This window comes from Chlorocebus sabaeus, chromosome 20 (genome assembly GCF_047675955.1).
Source record: "Chlorocebus sabaeus isolate Y175 chromosome 20, mChlSab1.0.hap1, whole genome shotgun sequence".
Classification (NCBI taxonomy): Eukaryota; Metazoa; Chordata; class Mammalia; order Primates; family Cercopithecidae; genus Chlorocebus; species Chlorocebus sabaeus.
Genome location: NC_132923.1, coordinates 111,081,419 through 111,099,841, shown reverse-complemented (window position 1 = coordinate 111,099,841; position 18,423 = coordinate 111,081,419). Strand labels below are relative to the sequence as shown.

Here is an 18,423-nt window from a genome sequence, read left to right as displayed (position 1 = left end):
TCACCGCCGTGGCTCACTTGCACTACAGCCTGGCCCAGCAAGGCTCACAGCTGGTGTCCCTGATCCTACAGCCAGCCTCTTCCCTGGAGCCTGAGTCGTGCTGTGAAAACAAGGTCAGAGCGTACCCATCACGCGGCAGGCACACTCCTGCCTCAGAACCTGTGGCCCGGCTGTTCCTCTTGCCTGGAGCTACTTTCCACTAGAAATATACTTCTTCACTCACTCCCTCACCTTCTCAGAAATTTACACAAATGCCAGTTTTGTTTTGTTTTTTGAGGCAGACTCGCTCTGTCGCCCAGGCTGGAGTGTAGTGGCATGATCTCGGCTCACTGTGACCTCCGCCTCCCGGGTTCAAGCAATTCTCATGTCTCAGCCTCCCAAGTAGCTGGGATTATAGGCATGCGCCACCACGCCGGGCTAATTTTTGTATTTTTAGTAGAGATGGGGGTCTTGCTTTGTTGGCCAGGCTGGTCTCGAACTCTTGGCCTCAAGTGATCTGCACACCTCAGCCTCCCAAAGTGCTGAGATTACAAATGTGAGCTACCGTACCAGGTCACAAATGCCAGCTTTTTGATGAGGACTCCTGTGTTTCTGTCTAATGTTGCAACCCATCCCATCTCCCCAGCAGTTATTGTCAAATAGCATAAGATATTTATTCATTTTGTTTCTTGCCTATTTCCCCTCCCTGGAGGGTAAGTGCCAGGAGGGCAAGATTTTTCCTGCTTTGCTCACTGCCCTTAAGACCTGCCTGGCCCCACAGTAGGGGTTCATTAAATAGCTGTTGAATGAATGAGAGACTTGTGGAGTGACAGACCAGTCAAAAAGCTGTCCCTGCATCCAATCCTGCCATTTCCTGTCTGTCCCCACACAGACAGCCACAGGATTTTTCTACAAACCAGATTGCTCTCTTTCAGGTCTTAGGGTAGGTATCACTTCCTCAGAAGCCTTCTCTGGCCCCCTAGGCTGGGCAGCCCCTCTGTGTACTCTCAGGGTACCCTCCCCTCATTCTGTAATTGCCTGCAATTGCCTAGTTCTGTAATTGTCTTCTCCAGGACAGTGAGCTCTGGAGGGTGGAGACGCATCTGTCTCCCTCCCTGTTGGGAGCTGGAATGGTATAGTGGTTACAGGAGTGTACTACCTGGGTCCAAGTCCTGCCTAAGTCACGGGAATTAAGGCAAATTACTTAAGCTCCTTGGGCCTCAAGCTTTCTCAACTATAAAATGTGGATCATCACAGTTTCTCCCTCCTAGGGTTGGGGCAAGGATGAAATGAACTAATACAAACGAGAGATGCTTGGCACAGGGTAAGTGCAATGAGTGTCAGCTATGATTACTCTTACTCAGGGTCGTGTCCCCTGGCCTAGCTCAGAACCTGGCCCATATTCAACACTCATAAGTGTTTGTTAGATGAATGGATGACTGTGTATGGGGATAGAGGGATGAAGGAATGGCATGAGGACCTAGAGGGGGGCTCTAACCCAGCCTGGAGAGCATTGGAGAAGCTTCCTGTGCGAAGGAAGCTTTCAGCTGACTCCTGCAGGATGAGGCGTTGGCTGGGCACAGTGAGAGGGGGGCATTTGAAGCAGGAGCAGCCAGTGGCCTGTGTGGGTGCCTCTCGGCATGGGAAAACTGAGGTGTGCAGGAGCCGCAGTTCATTACTGAGTGGCTGAGCGGTTAGTGCCAAGAGCTCAGTGTCCCCTTTGTGGGCCATTTTTAGGACAGTCTCAGGCTGACTGCTCACCGAGGGCAAAAAGTCCCACGGCGGCTCCCTCGTCTGATCAGCAGCCCTCCAAGATCAAGGGGAGGCACGCAGGGGAAAGGAGGCCACCCCTTGTTGAGGGACCCCAGGGGACAGGCCTGGGTCAACCTGGCAACCCATTCCTGGCTGAGATTATGCCCCTCCCAGAGATAAGGGGACAGAGGCCCCACACTCCCGAGGCAGTCAGGAGAAGAGGCAGAGCCCACTCAAGTCTGCTGACTCCCTGTGCCTTCCCTCATCAGCCCAGGACTCCTCGTGGCCAGAGTGTGTCTCCCCTGTCACCCCAGAGATTCCTCAGTGGCTGACATCACCCACTCCTGACTCCCCACCCAGGGCACTGACCAGGGAAATCCCTGCATGGGGTCTGGACTAATGGAGAGTCAAGTGCAGGAAGAACTTTCCGTAAGGACTGGAGCAAAAGGCTGGGAATTGGAGATCGGGGGTGGGGCTGCTGAAGGAAAAGAGACCGATCCTGGGGACAGTTGGGGACACCTTACCCAATTCCGCCACCCCCACCCCTTAATTCCTCACTCGTCTCATCTGTTGACCTTCTCATCTGCTGATTCGGAGATTCCTTACACTCAGGTTCTGACCTCCACTGACTCTGATGACCCACAGCAGGTGCAGAGCCTAGTTTTTGCTCCAGCCACGGGGCCCACAGCTGGGGTGGCCGACAATCAGGAGCTCAGGATTCAAATCCCCACCCTGCCACTTCTTAGCTGGGTCACCTTAGGAAGAGTTCGCCCCCTCTCTGAGCTTTCCTTATCTGTAAGAAATGACAGGTAAATCTCTGCCTTGGAGGGTGGCTGGAGGACTGAGAGACAGAGGCTGTGCTAGCTCATGGCCAGCTGTGAGTTGTGGTACTTGATGGTTTGATAAGCAGTTGAGGAAACTGGTTTGAAAGGGGTTAAATGGAGACCCTGCCTCCCAGCCAGGAGCGAATCAGGGCTGGCAGGGGAGGAGCCAGGCTGCTGCTAAGGAAAGAGATCTAGATGGGCCAGATGCCGACTGGAGAGGGACGGGAGAAGACATCGTAGGGTTTGGGGGGCTTGGCATAGCGGCCCTGGCCCCTGCACTGTGATAGCTCCAAGCCAGATGGTGCAGGGCAGCTGCTGGGCTGCGGGGAAGAGGGGCTGCACTTCCTGAGCTGGTGCAGCGGCAGAGTTGGTGAGGACCAGGACCCCGAACCCAGCTGGCCATCCAAGGCGGGGAACACCGGCTGCACCCAGGCTGTGACCTCAGCTGACTCCGATGATCCACATGGGACACAGGGTCTAATTTTAGCTCCAGCCACAGGGGCCACAGTCCAGGAGTGTCTGCCAGCGGGCACAGGGGCAGCCAGGGCTGCTCAGGCAAGGGGAGGAGCGGGAAGACCAGCCCAGCTCCCTCCAGCCCGTCCCTGGCCAAGCCGCCCCTTGTGGGAGCTCTGACTGGTCCCCATGGCCTGGCAGACAGCCTTCCTCTCAGTTGAGGGCAAGGTCAAGGGGTGCAGCCAAGAGGTCAGGGGGACACGGCCCTGCATTCTGGACAGGGGTTGTGTCAGCCAGAGCAGTGCCCAGGGGCAGGGGTCCCTGCTGGGAAGGCAAAGGCTGGCTTGGTTGTCTAAACCAAGAAGGCAGTGTCCTGAGGGCAGGGGGGCCAGGCCAGCAAGCTGGGTCCCACCTGGCCTCCTCCTGCCTGGCTGGTGACTCACTGTCTGACCTTAGACAGGCAGCCTGGTCTCAATGGGCCTCAGTCTTCCCATCTGTACAATGAGAGGGCAGGACTAGCAGGTGGGTCCCAGCTCTAGTCGCCCGCCCCAGGCCCTGCTCTTCCTGCTTGCTGGCAGACGCCTCCCAGCTTCCCCAGCCCTGACTGTGGGTGGCCACATGCAGTCGTGGAGGAGAAGAAAGTCCCTCTGGCTGGCACTGTCAGCCTCCTGGCTCCTGCTTGTCCTGCTGGGAGGCTTCTCCCTTCTCCGCCTGGCATTGCCTCCCAGACCTCGGCCTGGGGCTCCCCAAGGCTGGCCGAGCTGGCTGGATGCAGAGCTCCTGCAGAGCTTCTCCCAGGCTGGAGAGCTCCCAGAAGATGCCGCTTCACCTCAAGCCCCTCATGGCGACAGCTGCAACTGGGGAGCCTGCTTTGACACCTCGAAGTGCAGGGGCAATGGCCTTAAGGTATTCGTGTACCCAGCTTCTGGACCGATCTCTGAGACTCATCACAGGATCCTGGCTTCCATTGAGGGCTCTCGCTTCCACACATTCAGCCCTGCTGGGGCCTGCCTCCTCCTCCTCCTCAGCCTGGATGCCCAGACTGGAGAGTGCAACTCAATGCCTCTGCAATGGAACAGGGGCAGGAACCATCTGGTCCTCCGTCTCCACCCAGCTCCCTGCCCCAAGACCTTCCAGCTGGGACAGGCTATGGTAGCTGAGGCCAGCCCCACGGTGGACTCCTTCCGGCCTCGCTTTGATGTGGCCCTCCCTTTTCTCCCTGAAGCCCACCCGTTGCGAGGTGGGGCTCCTGGCCAGCTGCAGCAACACAGCCCCCAGCCTGGGATAGCCCTGCTAGCCCTGGAAGAGGAGAGGGGTGGGTGGCGCACAGCAGACACCGGCTCCTCTGCCTGCCCCTGGGATGCACGCTGTGAGCAAGACCCTGGACCTGGGCAGTAAGTGAACCTTTTGCCTTGGGGGCTGGATGGGAGGGGGCTGGAATAGACATAAGCCCAGAGACAACAAGGGTAGAAGACAGAACTGAGATGGGAGAACCAGGTAGTCCTGGCAGACTTAGGCCTCAGCTGCAGCAGGTGGGAGCCAAGTTAGACGGCAGAGAGCACTTCCATTAAGATGGGGACTTGACACAAGGGGTGTCTAAGGTAGGTTTTGGAATTTTCCCCTGGGGGTCTTTCAAAACATAAAATCCGACTCATTCCAAACCTCCTGCCCTAATATTTTTTTCCCCACATACACTTGTATAGTGCTTTACTCTGTGCTAAGCACTTTTATAAATAATGATTATAATAAAATACGCTAGTTGTTAGCATTTAAGTGTTTGTGTACCAGACACGAAAGCTCAGACAGGTTAAGTAATTTTTCTGAGGCCACCCAGCCGGAAAGAGCCAGTATTTTGATCCAGAATTGCCTATCTCCAAAGCCTTCAGTATGAGAATTCTGAGTTTTAAGCAGAAGTTTATGATCAACCTCATCAAATGCCTCAGAGGGGCCTCACAGTCACAGCTGGAAGCTGCTCCTGTGTCTAATTTTGGGGATTAACCTCTCAAGGAAACAGCCTTTGGTTATAGCAAATATGACGTAGGTCAGGTCTAAAGAAGAATTTCCTGCCAGTGAGAGGCCCTTGACATATAAGGGGCTGGGGGCCTGTGGGACATGGTGAGCTTGTGCGGAAACTCTTTTCCACCTGGGCTAGTTTGGGTGATGCGCCTCCGGTGATGGTTATCCCCTAAGTACTCTAACCCCTCTGTGTCCCCAGCAGGCCAGCAGCCTCCAAAGGCTAGCTGGACAGGCAAGAATGAGAGTCCTTCCGAGGTTGTCCAGGGCCCCGGTGGCAGAGGATTCCTTCTGAATCCCGCCCCTCCTGGGTCAGACCTGAGTAGGGAACTGTCACTCTGGTATCCTCCCTTTGCTCCTCCCTCAGGTCTCTCTCTCTGTTCTCTGCTGGAACAACATCAGCTATTCTGAGCTCCACTCCCTCCCAGGAATTCTTGCCTCTGCTTGGGGCTCCTGGGACTTCTCTCAGCCAAAGGGCTCTTGTGAGAATGGGATCCTTCCCCTTCCACCTCCTGAAGGTACAGGCAGCCCTCACAGCCAGGAGTCAGAATGGACTTGTCCCGGTCAGCCCCAGGGTCCTTCTGCCAGGACCCATCCCTAATGGTCTCCAGGGCGGGAGCCTGAAAAGTCAGGGATCTCACTCAAGCCCCTGCAGCTCAGAGCTCAGGCAGAAGCTCATTTTGGGCAACAAGGCTCTCCCTTTGCCATGCCCTCCCTCACTTTTCTGATGAGGCACTCAGGTACTCTTGCTTGCAAGAAGTTCTTTTTTCAGCTGACTTTAGTTACCGCTAAGCACAGTTCATTGTTGATGAACCTGAAAGTGATTTCAGTCTGAACTTCTTTGAGAAACTGGAAGTTAGAGAACTGCGTGCAGCAGGTAGGCGCTCATTAACTGTTTACTAATGGATCTGAAATTGGCCAGAGCCACCCACAGTTTTCTAATTAGCGTGGGTCACCCTCTGAGTAGCATTTTTGATAAGTTTTATTTCCCAGGGGCGAAGCTTGGCAGCCTTGTCCTCCGACCTTCAAGTGTTGTCTTTGGCCTCAGCCTCCCTGAAGGTGATAGGACTTGTCATCTCTGGAGTGGCTTGAGCCTCACTTTCTCCGAAGTGCCAGGCAGCTGCCTGGGCCAGACAGCGTAGGGACAGAGTGAGAGAGATAGCTTGAATAAACGAGTGCCGGCCAGAGAAAGAGGCCATTCACAGTTCCTGCCACCGCCCCACATTCACTCAGCCGGGCGAGAGTCGGGAGGGGAGGAGGCTACATTTGAGGAGTGCCTGGCTTGGGCCAGGTGCTGTGCCAGGCACTTTACCTAAGTCACTGCCGATCCTGTCATGCACCCTTCAAGGGAGGTATTATTATCTCCATTTCAGGGAACGGAAAACTTAGGCCCAGAGAGTGGAGTAACCCAGGGTGACAAGATTCCCTGTTCTCCATGGGCCCCTCACTTTTCTAATCAGGTGCTTGGAAACAGTGGAGTTGGGATTCAGCCCTGTACTTCTGGCTCCAAAGCCCATGTTTTTCCACCTTGGTTGAACGGTCTCTTGTTACTTTGGAATAAATCTCCACCCATTCAAATTGTTATTTATTCATTTTTATGAATAGGTAATTCATTCACATGGTACAAAATTCCAAAGGCACAAAAGGGCATAGAGTGAAAAGCCTCCCTTCTATCCCTGTCTCCCGGCCACCCAGTTTTCCTGCCTGGAGCCAAACACCGCTTCCAGTTTCTTATGTGTCTTTTCTGAGAAACTCTGCATGTGTACAAGCAATATGTATATTCTCCCCCATTTTTTAACATAAATTTGATGCATGCTTTAAAGTCCCCCAGGCTGTATCCATTGGGAACAAGGGGCGCAGTCAGTACCTAGGGCCCATGATACTTTTATAGGCTCATGAAAATATTTTCATTTTTTGAAAATCAGAGCTGGGTACAGTGGCTCACGCCTGTGATCCCAGCACTTTGGGAGGCTGAGGCGGGTGGATCGCCTGAGCTTAGGCAACATAGTAAGACCCTGTCTCTACAAAAATTATAAACATTAGCTGAGTGTGGTAGTGCAAGCCTGTAGTCCCACTACTTGGGAGGCTGAGGTGAGAGGAGCGCTTGAGCCCAGGGGGTCAAGGTTGCAGTGAGATCATGCCACTGCACTCCAGCCTGGGCAGCAGAGTGAGAAAGACCCTGTCTCAAAAAAAAAAAAAAAATGAACTTTCAGGTAGAAGAAAAGAACTTTTTTTTTTTTTGAGACAAAGTCTTGCTCTGTCACCCAGGCTGGAGTGCAATGGCACAGTCTTGGCTCACTGCAACCTCCACTTCCTGGGTTCAAGCAATTCTCCTGCCTCGGCCTCCGGAGTAGCTGGGATTACAGGCACGCGCCACTATGCCCAGCTAATTTTTGTATTTTTAGTAGAGATAGGGTTTCACCATGTTGGTCAGGCTGATCTCAAACTCCTGACTTCAAATGATCCGCCTGCCTCAGCCTCCCAAAGTGCTGGGATTACAGGTGTGAGCCACCACGCCCAGCAGAAAATGTTTCAATATATAATATTGCTTGTTTTTATACCAACACAGTTATCAACTATATTCTTTTTTTATGGCAGGAGGGACTGTGAAGGCCAAAGTGCCTAGGGCACGTGGAAGTCACGATGTGGCCTTGCCTATGGCCAGGCCCTAGTAGAGCATTGAGGCCATGGGCACAGCCACACTGACCACCCTTGGGTACTGAGGCCCTGAGTCATGGCAGGTACCTTACGTGGTCACAGAAGCCTAAGACTTCTTCAGTGGTCACCACGTAGATGCACAGGTTTCCTCTGTAACACACTCCCTGTTCCCCGCCAAAGGTGCTCATCCAGACTCTACTTATTTACCTTTACTGATGGAGAACTCACCACCTCCACAGACCACCCCCTGGCTGCACTCTCAGCCAGCTCCATCGCTAGAATTTCTGCTGAAATTGACCTCCCAGATGCCTGGTCTCGTGGTCCCAGATCTATTCCCTAGTGTCACACTGAGCATTCGGCAGCACCCACTGAGCTGCCATTCTCCACCAGGCACTCTGCTAGGCCCTGGGCATACTGAGATGAGGGAGGTACAGCCCCATCCTCAAGGAGCTCAGCCTTGTAGGAGAGACAGGCAAGTCAATTGTTTGACATTGTTAAGCAGAGAGAGGCTGCACCGGCTGCCTACCTGGCTCCTCTACTCAAGAGCTGTGTGACCTCTTTGGGTTTCAGTTTTCTCATCTGTAAAATGAGATAATAACAGTGCATACCTCCCCTCCTATCTCATAGAGGTGCTATGAGAATGAACTGAGTTAATACATGTAAAGCACTTAAAACAGTGCCTGGAGCAAAGTACATACTCAATATAGGTTAGCTTGGATCATTAGTACTGCAGTCCACCGGGAGGTGGGAGCAGAGAGAACCATCTCTGGAGACATCAAGGAGGGTTTCCCAGAGAAGGTGGTATTTCAGCTTAGACATTAAGACAGTATAGGAAAAGGCCAGGTGTGGTGGCTTATATCTGTAATCTCAACACTTTGGGAGACTAAGGCAGGAGGATCACTTGAGGCCAGGAGTTTGAGACAGCCTGGGCAACACAGAGGGACTCCATCTCTACAAAAAAAAAAAAAAAAGAAAAACAGACACTGTAGCACATGCCTGTAGTCCCAGCTACTCAAGAGGCTGAGGCAGGAGAATTGCTGGATCCCGGGAAGTTGAAGCTGCAGTAAGCTGTCATGGCACCACTGTACTCCAGGCTGGGTGACAGAACAAGAGCTTGTCTGAGAAGAAAAAGATGAGTAGGAGGACTTCCTCAGGCTGACAAGGCAGGGAGGGGCCCTCCAGTGTGAGGGAGAAGAGATCTTAAAGGCACAGAGGATCAAGGGAGGTTAAGGCTCAGTGGTGCAGTTTATTCAGCCTTAACCTAGAGGTTTTCAGTTCCTTAGAGGTTGACTTGGGGGTGAAGGGGGCTGTACCTGGTTGGCTTCTGCTGTGGCTTTTAATGAGGTGAAGAGTGTCCTGGTGGTTCCTTGTGGCTTCTTCCAGGGAGGGCCTAGTGGACACTTAAGCATGGAGGGAGGAGAAAGAAGGCTGGGGTCCCCTGGGAGACCCCTAAAGCAGCAGCTCTGGGGTGGTTCAGGTAACTCGGAGTCAGGAGCTGGCACATCTCTGCTCTAGTCCCAGCTCCACCCCAACCCTATCTGTGACCCTGAGCCGGTCCTTGGGTCTCTCTGGGCCTCAGTTTCCCCATCTGTTCAATGGGGCATGGCCCCGAGGCTGCCTAAGTACTCCCAGGTCTGCTTCTTGGAGGTTCAGGCTCAGAGCCAAGTAGGCTGTAACTGAGGAGGGTCCTAGGACCCTCAGGGCCATAGTCATGAGTCCCACACTGAGCAGGCCTGTGTCTTGGTCCCTCTCTTTACCCCTCCCCTGACTGGGTCACAGGCGATGGTCCCCTGGGTGGACAATTGCCGGGGGTGGCTCTGAGGAGGCTGGGACTCCTGCCCTCCCGCACAGGCACACACAGCCTGAGTGTGGCCCTGGGCTGTGGCGGTGGGGGGGGTAGGTGGGAGGAACAGAGGAAGCCTGTCCTCTGGGCTGGGGGCCTCTGGGCAGCAGCTTCCTGTGTGGTTCCAGGCTGGGGGCCCAGCCCACCTCATGACAGAGGAGCCTTTCTTGGGCCTGGCTTTCAGCGTTGGGGAGGGCTGGGCTCAGAGGCCACGCAGGCAAGGGGTGCTGAAAGTCTGCCTGTGGCCGAGTCGGGGAGGGCAGACGTGCATGTCTAAGTCAGGCAGGGCCTTGGAAACATCAGCGCCCTCTGCCTCCCATTTTACAGATGAGGAAACTGAGGTCAGAGAAAGGCAAGGGAGGTTTCTAAAGTCACTGAGGGAAGAGGCAGAGCTAGAATGCAGGGCTTCTGCCTCCTATTCCAACCACAGACGCGTGGCCAGTGTGAGGCTTGTGTTTGTGTTAGTGTGTCAGTGTGCGACTGTGCATATGCATGAGTGGGTTTGCACATTTGGGAGTGTAGGTGTGGGGTGCAGGGGTGTGGGGTGCTCCCATTGAGGGAGCCCGGTGGGGCGAAGGGCACTGTCTAAGCTCATGTGTACCGGGACCTTCCTGTGTGCCTCTTTAGGACCCAGCGCGGGGAGACTCTGCCCAATGCCACCTTCTGCCTCATCTCTGGCCACCGTCCAGAAGCTGCCTCGCGCTTCCTCCAAGCCCTGCAGGTACAACCCCAATTTGAGCATCACCTGTCCTCTGTCCCCCAGCACTCATGAGCTGGCTGGGTCCAGGCTAATGAGAAGGGGAAGTGAGCTGCCTGCTCCTTTACTTCTGGACTCAGGTGTGCCTGTGTCCCCATTCACTGCACACTCTGCAGAACAACCATAACCTCTCTTCCCTGAGACACCCCATGTTCCTGTCCTCTTTGCCCCTTGCCCCCAACAGCAGCAGTTACTGACTTGGAACTGGGTGAGTTCCAAGTCAGTGGGGTGGGGGGTGAGTATGTGCAGGGTGGGGCTGGGCTCCCCAGTGACCTCCCCGCCCCCCAGGCCGGCTGCATCCCAGTGCTTCTCAGCCCCCGCTGGGAGCTGCCCTTCTCCGAGGTCATCGACTGGACCAAGGCAGCCATCGTAGCTGATGAGAGGCTCCCGCTTCAGGTAGCTCAGAGCCCTGCCCACAGGGTGGGAACTGGACCCAGGACAGGGGAGGGACCCAGAATCCTGAATCGAGTCTGGCCTCAGTCCTCATTCCTATCTGCCTCGTATGGATACTGATGAATTTCTCCCAGCACCAAGTCTCCCCTCTGGGGCTCCCAGAGGATCCGATGGAGCTAGAGATTCCTAAGGGCTCTGAAAGCAAGTCCTGCTCCTCTTGCAGCCTCAATTTTCCCATCTCTACAACAGGATGAGCTAGACCAGACAATCCCCATGGGCCCAGCTCCAATGGCCTGTGACTGCTTAAATACCAATTTAGGGGAAGGCTACAAAACAATTCAGACTCAGAGCACCTCCATGGGGACTGGAATGGGAAAGCAAAACGCATGGAGACTTTTCCATCTGATGAAATAAATTCTGTCCAGCTCTGAAAAATATATGTGTGACCTGCCTTGAATCCCCTGAGAATGGTAGAGGGGGTTAATAGTAATTACCATTTATTTATTGAGCCTCTACAATGTACTAAGCAATTAATGAGCAAATACTCAGAGAGGTTAAACAGCTTGACTACAGTCACATGGTTACCAAGTGGCATTCAGACCCAACTCTGTGTGACCCCTGAATGCTTTTTTTTTTTTTTTTTTTTTTTTTTTTTTTTTTTTTTTTGAGATAGGGTCTTGCTCTGTTGCTCGGGCTGGAGTGCAGTGGCATAAATATGGCTCACTGCAGCCTCAACTTCCTGGGTTCAAAATTGCTCTATTATCTGGCACTTTTATCCCTCTCTGCCCCAGGTCCTGGCTGCCCTCCAGGAGATGTCCCCTGCACGGGTCCTCGCCCTGCGTCAGCAGACCCAGTTTCTATGGGATGCCTACTTCTCCTCGGTGGAGAAGGTTATCCATACCACTCTGGAGGTGAGGGGGCTCACCTGATGGGGGTCCTGGCCCTTGACTCCTGCTCCATCCCTGTCACCTCTCCATACTTCTCTGTCCCAGCGTTTGGGGACACCCCCACTCCTTGAAGATGGTCCTGGGATGAATCTGAGACTTGGCTGTGAGATTTGGGGCAAGTTTCTTCTCCAATCTTGGCCTCAGTTTCCCCATCTGTAGAGAAGACCGCTGTAGCAAATAGATTTCAAAGCACGTGCCAATGCCAATTGACCACTGACAGCTGCCTGGGGTGCTATGTTTGGAGGGATTCTGAGTCCTGAAAAATGTCATGACCCGTTAGTGACATCTGTCATGAGTGAGGAAGGAAGGGGAAGCAGTGACCCTGCCACCATCTCCTACCTGTGGAGCAACATCATGGAGTGCCCCCTACTCTAGACCTCAGCTTCTGACCCCAGAGGACTGGTGATGCAGTTGCCACCCTCCCCAGAGCCTGGAAGGGGAGGTGTGGCCATGGACACACAGGCCACTCGCTCTGCTCAGCTCCTCTCTCATTTCAGGTTATTCAGGACCGGATCTTTGGACCATCAGCTCACCCCTCGCTGCTGTGGAACAGCCCCCCAGGGGCACTCCTGGCCCTGTCTACTTTTTCCACAAGCCCCCAGGACTTCCCCTTCTACCACCTGCAACAGGGTATGCCCTGGGGGCGGGACAACCTGAAGTCCCCTCAGTTCTACCTAGGGCTGCCCCAGCCTCATCTGGAGAGCCCCACCAAGACCCTTCCCAAGCCCTGACATTTCTCCTGGCCCCCGGGATTCCCTACTCAGGTCTCTCTTCATGAGGTTCTGTTCCCTCCCACCCTAATAGCCTGTGTCTCATTCCCCCAGGCTCCCGCCCTGAGGGCAGATTCAGCGCCCTGATCTGGGTGGGACCCCCAGGTCAGCCCCCTCTGAAGCTCATCCAGGCGGTGGCAGGCTCCCAGCACTGTGCCCAGGTCTGCCCCCTTCCCAGCTGGAGTCCTGGGATCCAGGGTGGGGGCAAGAACAAGGCAGGGCCCTGATGACTTCCAGACCCCAAAGATGACCACTCATTTTGAGGGGAGGAATGGGGATGATTTCCAAGTGTTCTTGCTGCCTTCTTCTGTAAGTCCCAAGATTCTGTTGCCTTTTCCCCATGGAAATCGATGAAGCCATGTGAAAAGCAGGTGTCTCTTGGGGAGGCTGGAGAAGGAAACATTCATTCCTTTACTCAGCAGTCATTTTCTGAGCACTAGGTCCAGTCCTGGGCTTCATGCTGAGCAGAGAAAAAGCAGGGCAGGATTCTGCCCAGAGATTCAGACTGGGTTAGCATTTTCTGGCACACAGACTGTCAAATCTTACTTCTAGAGAAGACAGATAGACTCATAAGAGTCCTTGCAGAGGAAGTGAAGCAGTTAGCTCAGCCAGGGTGCACACGGGACGGCTCGAAACAGGCCATTGAGCTGGGCTGGGAGTCATAAAAGAGCCTGAGGAAGAGAATGAAGGCTTCAAGAAAAGATGGGGATGGAGCATGGAGTCAGGGCCCAGGCTAGGGACTACCACAGACAACTCTCTTGAGTTCTAAAGCCATAGGTCACTACCCTCATGTCACCAGAATTCCTGCTTTCTACAAGCCCAGAGGCAAGGAGAGAGCAGTGATGAATGGAACTTTGATCCAACTAAACCCTTCTCCCATGTGCAGCTTATAAAATTGACTTCTCAAACTTCTTCCACCTTGAGAAAGATCACTCCTGCTCCCTGCAACCCGCCTTCTGCCCTAGACCTCAGACTTCAGGAACAACCCCCTATCCTCTAGATCTTGGTTCTCTGGAGCAATGAGAGGCCACTCCCATCCAGTTGGCCGGAGACAGCCATGCCCTTGACAGTCATTGATGGGCACAGGAAGGTAAGGGCTGAGGAGAGACATGAAAGGGGTGGGCCCATGCTGGGAGCTGGGGGAGGGCACCTGTGGGTGTTTTATGAATACTTGGGCCTAAGCCGCAGTTGAGGCTGAAGAATGACAGTAGGTTTCAGCTGCAGGGCTAATAGTAATGATTCTCTTCCCTCCCTGGTCCCTGTGAATTGTGCTTCCAGAGCACTGGGGCTTATGTGATGTGGGAAGACAGAGGAGTGCGCTGATATCTCAGATGAGGAACAGAGGAGAAACCTGGGATCTTGAGAAAATATGGACCAAGGGGGGCACACTGGGCCAGGAAGGGGAGGCTTCTGGGAACCGTGGTTGGTGTGAACCACCTGCCTGCCACATGGTTGTGGGCAAGTCCCTTCATCTCTCTAGATCTGTTTCTTTCAAATGAGGGATGTTTGACACTCCTCCCACAGTTGATGCGACAGTATGACAATGGAGGAATCCCAAGATGTCAAAATTGGAAGGGCCCCTAGAGACCAACTGCCCCATTTTACCAAAGGGGAAACTGAAATCCAGAGAGGTCAAATGAGTTGCCCAGGTCCCAAAACGAGCTCTGCACTGGCTTGCCATATTCAAGGCCCAGGTGTCTACACTGTGCCTGAAGGGAGGCTTTATGCATGGCCCAGGCATCTACACTGTGCCTGATTGGCTCCTACTTATTGGATGGGGGTAGGGGGAAGGTTCCAGTGACTGAGTCCCCCTCCCCCTTCTCCCTGCAGGTTAGTGATCGCTTCTTCCCATACAGCACCATCAGAACAGATGCCATCCTCAGCCTTGATGCCCGCAGCAGTCTTTCCACAAGTGAGGTGAGGGCTGGGCCCAAGAGAAGCCCAGTATGGGTGGACACAGCCAGAGGGCCCCAGCAGCCCCTCAGGTTCCCAGGGTTGAGGGGACCCCAGGTCATGAGGTCCAACCTCTTGCATTTGAAACTACCCCAGCAAGCCAGGCAGCCTCCTCTTTAGGAGACTCGTTGAGGCTTTCCACGGACTCTTTTGAGAAACTGTTTCTGTGGCCCCTAGAAGCTTTCATGCCATACTTCCAGCCAATTCTTTTTTTTTTTTTTTTTTTTTTTTTTGAGACAGAGTCTTGCTCTGTGCCCCAGGCTGGAGTGCAGTGGTGTGATCTCGGCTCACTGCAAGCTCCGCCTCCCGGGTTCACGCCATTCTCCTGCTTCAGCCTCCCAAGTAGCTGGGACTACAGGCGCCGCCACCTCGCCCGGCTAGTTTTTTGTATTTTTTTAGTAGAGACAGGGTTTCACGGTGTTAGCCAGGATGGTCTCGATCTCCTGACCTTGTGATCCGCCCGCCTCGGCCTCCCAAAGTGCTGGGATTACAGGCTTGAGCCACCGTGCCCGGCACTTCCAGCCAATTCTAAGCCATGGCTCCCACCTCCTCTCCCCTGAGTCCTGCCCTGGCCCCTCAGCCAGGCTGGCCCTGCCTCCATCTCTCTGGATGTTCTAGGCATTTAGGAGGTCCTTCCTCATAGCTCACTTGAGTCCCTCTCCAGGTGGACTTTGCCTTTGTGGTGTGGCAGAGCTTCCCAGAGCGGATGGTGGGCTTCCTGACGTCAAGTCATTTCTGGGATGAGGCCCATGGTGGCTGGGGCTACACTGCTGAGAGGACCAATGAATTCTCCATGGTTCTCACCACAGCCGCCTTCTACCATAGGTACAGACCCCCACCCTGCCTAGGGATCAGAGGATCAGAGGACTAGAGACCCCTACCCCGAATGGAGCAGGGTGGCCTAGACCCCAGGGATCCAGGTTCAAGGCCCAGATCTGCCACTTCCCAGCTGTGGGATCCTGGGCAAATCTCCTCGCTTCTCTAGAGTTTGTTTTCTCATCTGTAAAATGGGATGGATTCACCTCCCAGGGCTGGTGTGAACATTAAATGAAGTCCCTGGCACAGAGGTTCCACAAATGGTAGCTATTGTTATTTTAAGCAGAGCCATGCAGTGAGTAAGGGCAATGTGTGGGTTTGCTGGTGGTGGGGTGACAAGAGAATAGTACTGATGCTTTATAAATGTGGATGTGATGAGTTGGGGAACATTCCAGGCCTTCCAGAAGCTGCCTGAAGTGCTCCAGTCTTGGGGCAGGGACTGAATTCTGTAAGACCTCTTTAGAGGTGTTCCTTAAACATGTTTAAATCAAATATGCATAACCTGGAACCTCTTGTAGATTACTCAGGAGCTCTGCAGGGAATTCTCAATAGAGTAGTGAATAACCTAATGTCTGCGAGGTGAGGCTGGCCTGTCTGAGGGCTGTGTGAAGTGAGACTTACCCGAAGCAGTATCAGCCTGGTTCATCCACAACTGTTCTTTGGGCTTCCATGTTTGATGGCTTTGAAACCAGCTGATCCCAACCCATCTAATTCTGACTCTGAGTTCAGCGCTCAGAGCCCAAGGATGGGTGCCCCAAGGAGCTGTGAGGGAGAGGACAGGGAACACACCACTGACTGCAGATGAGCCACGGGGCACACAGCACAGTGGAGAGCTGTTCACACCAGGGATGGGAGCTCTCTGAGGCAGCCAGGCTCAGAGGCTTGGGGATGGGGGTCAAAGGGAGAGGTGAGGTCAGGAGGGAGGAGAATGGGGCCTGGGGATGAATTTGGCTGCAGCCTCTACCTGTCTTTTCCCCTTGCCCAGGTATTACCACACTCTCTTCACCCACTCCCTGCCCAAGGCTCTGAGGACCCTGGCAGATGAGGCACCCACCTGTGTGGATGTCCTCATGAATTTCCTAGTAGCGGCAGTCACCAAGCTGCCCCCTATCAAGGTGCCCTATGGCAAGCAGTGCCCGGACGCTGCTCCACTGGTGAGGGCTGAGGCGGACTGGTCGGAAATGGCAGGGATTGGGCAGGGGTTGCGGGGAGGATTCCCTCTCACTGTCTAATTCCAGTCTTTCTTGCTGCACGGGCGTGGGGAGTTCGGAAGGGCAGAGAAGCCTGTTAACCCATTGCTTCTTTCCCTCTTAGGCCTCTGGGGGCCCGGGGCCCAGGCCAAAGCCGCAGGCCCCAGCCCCCGACTGTGTCAACCAGATAGCGGCAGCGTTCGGCCACATGCCCTTGCTGTCCTCTCGTCTGCGTCTGGACCCGGTGCTGTTTAAGGACCCGGTGTCCGTGCAGCGCAAGAAGTACCGCAGCCTGGAGAAGCCCTAGGGGGCGACCCGCGGAGAGCCCAGCGGAGGTCCTAGCCCAGCTCCCAGGGGAAGCAACACCTGCCTGCGGGCTCCGCCCTTGGGACACAGAACCTATCATGGCAGCCAGCGGGCCCACACGTCGGATCCCGGTTGGCCAGTCACAACCAGGGGGCGTGGCCTTACCTTCTCCCGCCCGCCCTCGGCCGCAGAGCCTCAGTGCAGGCTCAGCCCCGCGTTCCGCTTCTCCACCCAGCTAACTTCTGCTTGTCTTTCAGAGCATTGCCTCCTCCAGGGACATTGCCTGGCCCTCCTCCCCGCCCCCGATGGGTTCGGTCTCCTTAGCGCTTTCGCAGCCCAGTGTTTGCCGCAGTTCCCGCATGGTCAGGCCCCAGGACTGGCTTGCGAGCCCCGGGGGTCTGGTCTTTTCATGTCCTTTTCTCTCTGGCTAGGCAGATGTACCGCAAATATTTGACGAATAGATGGATGGCAGACATTAACTGCGTGCCTGGCCCTATGCGGGCGGCAGCGGGACAGCGTGAGCGGAGAAACGGAACTGCCTCCCCACCCCATTCCTAGGGTTCCTAGTCCCGGGAAGGTAGCTACCCAAAGACGCCTAGGTTGTCAGGTTCAATCCTTGAGCCTCAGCCAAGGCGCAGAGGGGTGCAGGTAAACGAGGAGTGGGCAGGAGTGGGCGAGGAAAGCAGGACGGGAACAAGTGGCCGGCCCCTGTACGGCGCGCGCCGGCGGCTCAGCCTCGGCCGTCTGCCCTGCACTACCGACGCCGACCACTAGAGGTCAGCGCCGCGCCGCACTCGTCACCCCCATGGCCAGAGGGTGGCCGGGATGTGGAGGGTGAGCGCTGTGGGCAGCTCGGGGGCTGAAAGCTGGGAAGAGGAATCTGAAGAACAGCCCCATCTCTTTGGCCTGCACACTTGGAACTCAGTAAGAAGGGACTGTTTCTAGGTGGACTGGGCGCGAGCGGGTACTGTCCCCAGAGGTATAGGTGAGGATGGAGTGAGGGAGGGGACACTAGGTCCTCCGGGGTTCACCCATCTGGAACTGGAATTATCACTTCCGAAATAAAGTGCGTGTCCTTGCCCCCTCACACTCCAGGCTATAAATACCCTTACAGCAGCTGCTCGAGGGAGGGGCTCAGGGCTCAGGGCTCGCCTGGGAGCGCGTGCGACTCCAGAGGGTGAGGGTGGTGGGTCCAGCCCAGGTCCAGGGTGTCAGGTGTTTTCCTGCTTTGATGGCCTCGCAGCTCTGGAAACTCCCGTGACTGTCTCACTGGCAGGAACATGCTGTCCCCTTAGGCCTCTCCAAGGCCTTCCACCCCCACCCCCCAGCTTGACCTCGGCGGGCCCCTGGATGACTCAGGTCCTCCCTAGAGCCAGTCACAGCTGAGTGGCAGAGTGGGTTACCCTCGGGAGGCATGGTGCTGTGAGATGCTGGAGGTACCGGGCGAGTGGAAATTAAAGGGGTGGGGGAGAGGCTGTCTGGCCTGCAGTCAAGAACTGAGGGTGGGTGGGAAAGCATACAGCTGCGGCCCAGGCAGCCTTCCCAGGGTAGGGAGGGCGCTGGGTGCCAGGCCCAGCCAGGGGAAAGAGGCGCCTTTCCAGTCACAGCTGTGACACCCAGGACACTGAACTGCCTTGGCATGGCCTTGCCCATGGGCCAGGCACTGCTGGTCCCAGCGGTTTGTACTGTACCAACAGGCAGCCCAGACCAGGTCCCTAGACCCTGCTGTAGAAAAAGGTCTGTGGGAATGGGCAGAAATCCCAGACCTG

General features: G+C 55.0%; 1 protein-coding gene across 2 annotated transcripts; it reads left to right on the top strand.

Annotated features, from left to right (window-relative positions):
- The first annotated feature begins 2,189 nt into the window (after nt 1-2,189).
- EXTL1 (exostosin like glycosyltransferase 1) lies at nt 2,190-18,041 on the top strand. 2 transcript variants are annotated; one of them, XM_007979942.3, is made up of 11 exons: nt 2,191-4,402; nt 10,150-10,243; nt 10,568-10,675; nt 11,464-11,583; nt 12,117-12,249; nt 12,444-12,550; nt 13,390-13,479; nt 14,220-14,306; nt 15,007-15,167; nt 16,144-16,312; nt 16,473-18,040. In XM_007979942.3, exons 1-11 carry the CDS (start codon nt 3,627-3,629, stop codon nt 16,653-16,655), a joined length of 2,028 nt encoding a protein of 675 aa, XP_007978133.2. In that variant the 5' UTR covers nt 2,191-3,626; the 3' UTR covers nt 16,656-18,040. The 2 variants fall into 2 exon arrangements, with proteins under 2 accessions (XP_007978135.2, XP_007978133.2); XM_007979944.3 differs by lacking the exon at nt 10,568-10,675 and having other exon boundaries at nt 2,190-4,402; nt 16,473-18,041.
- Nucleotides 18,042-18,423: the final 382 nt, after the last annotated feature.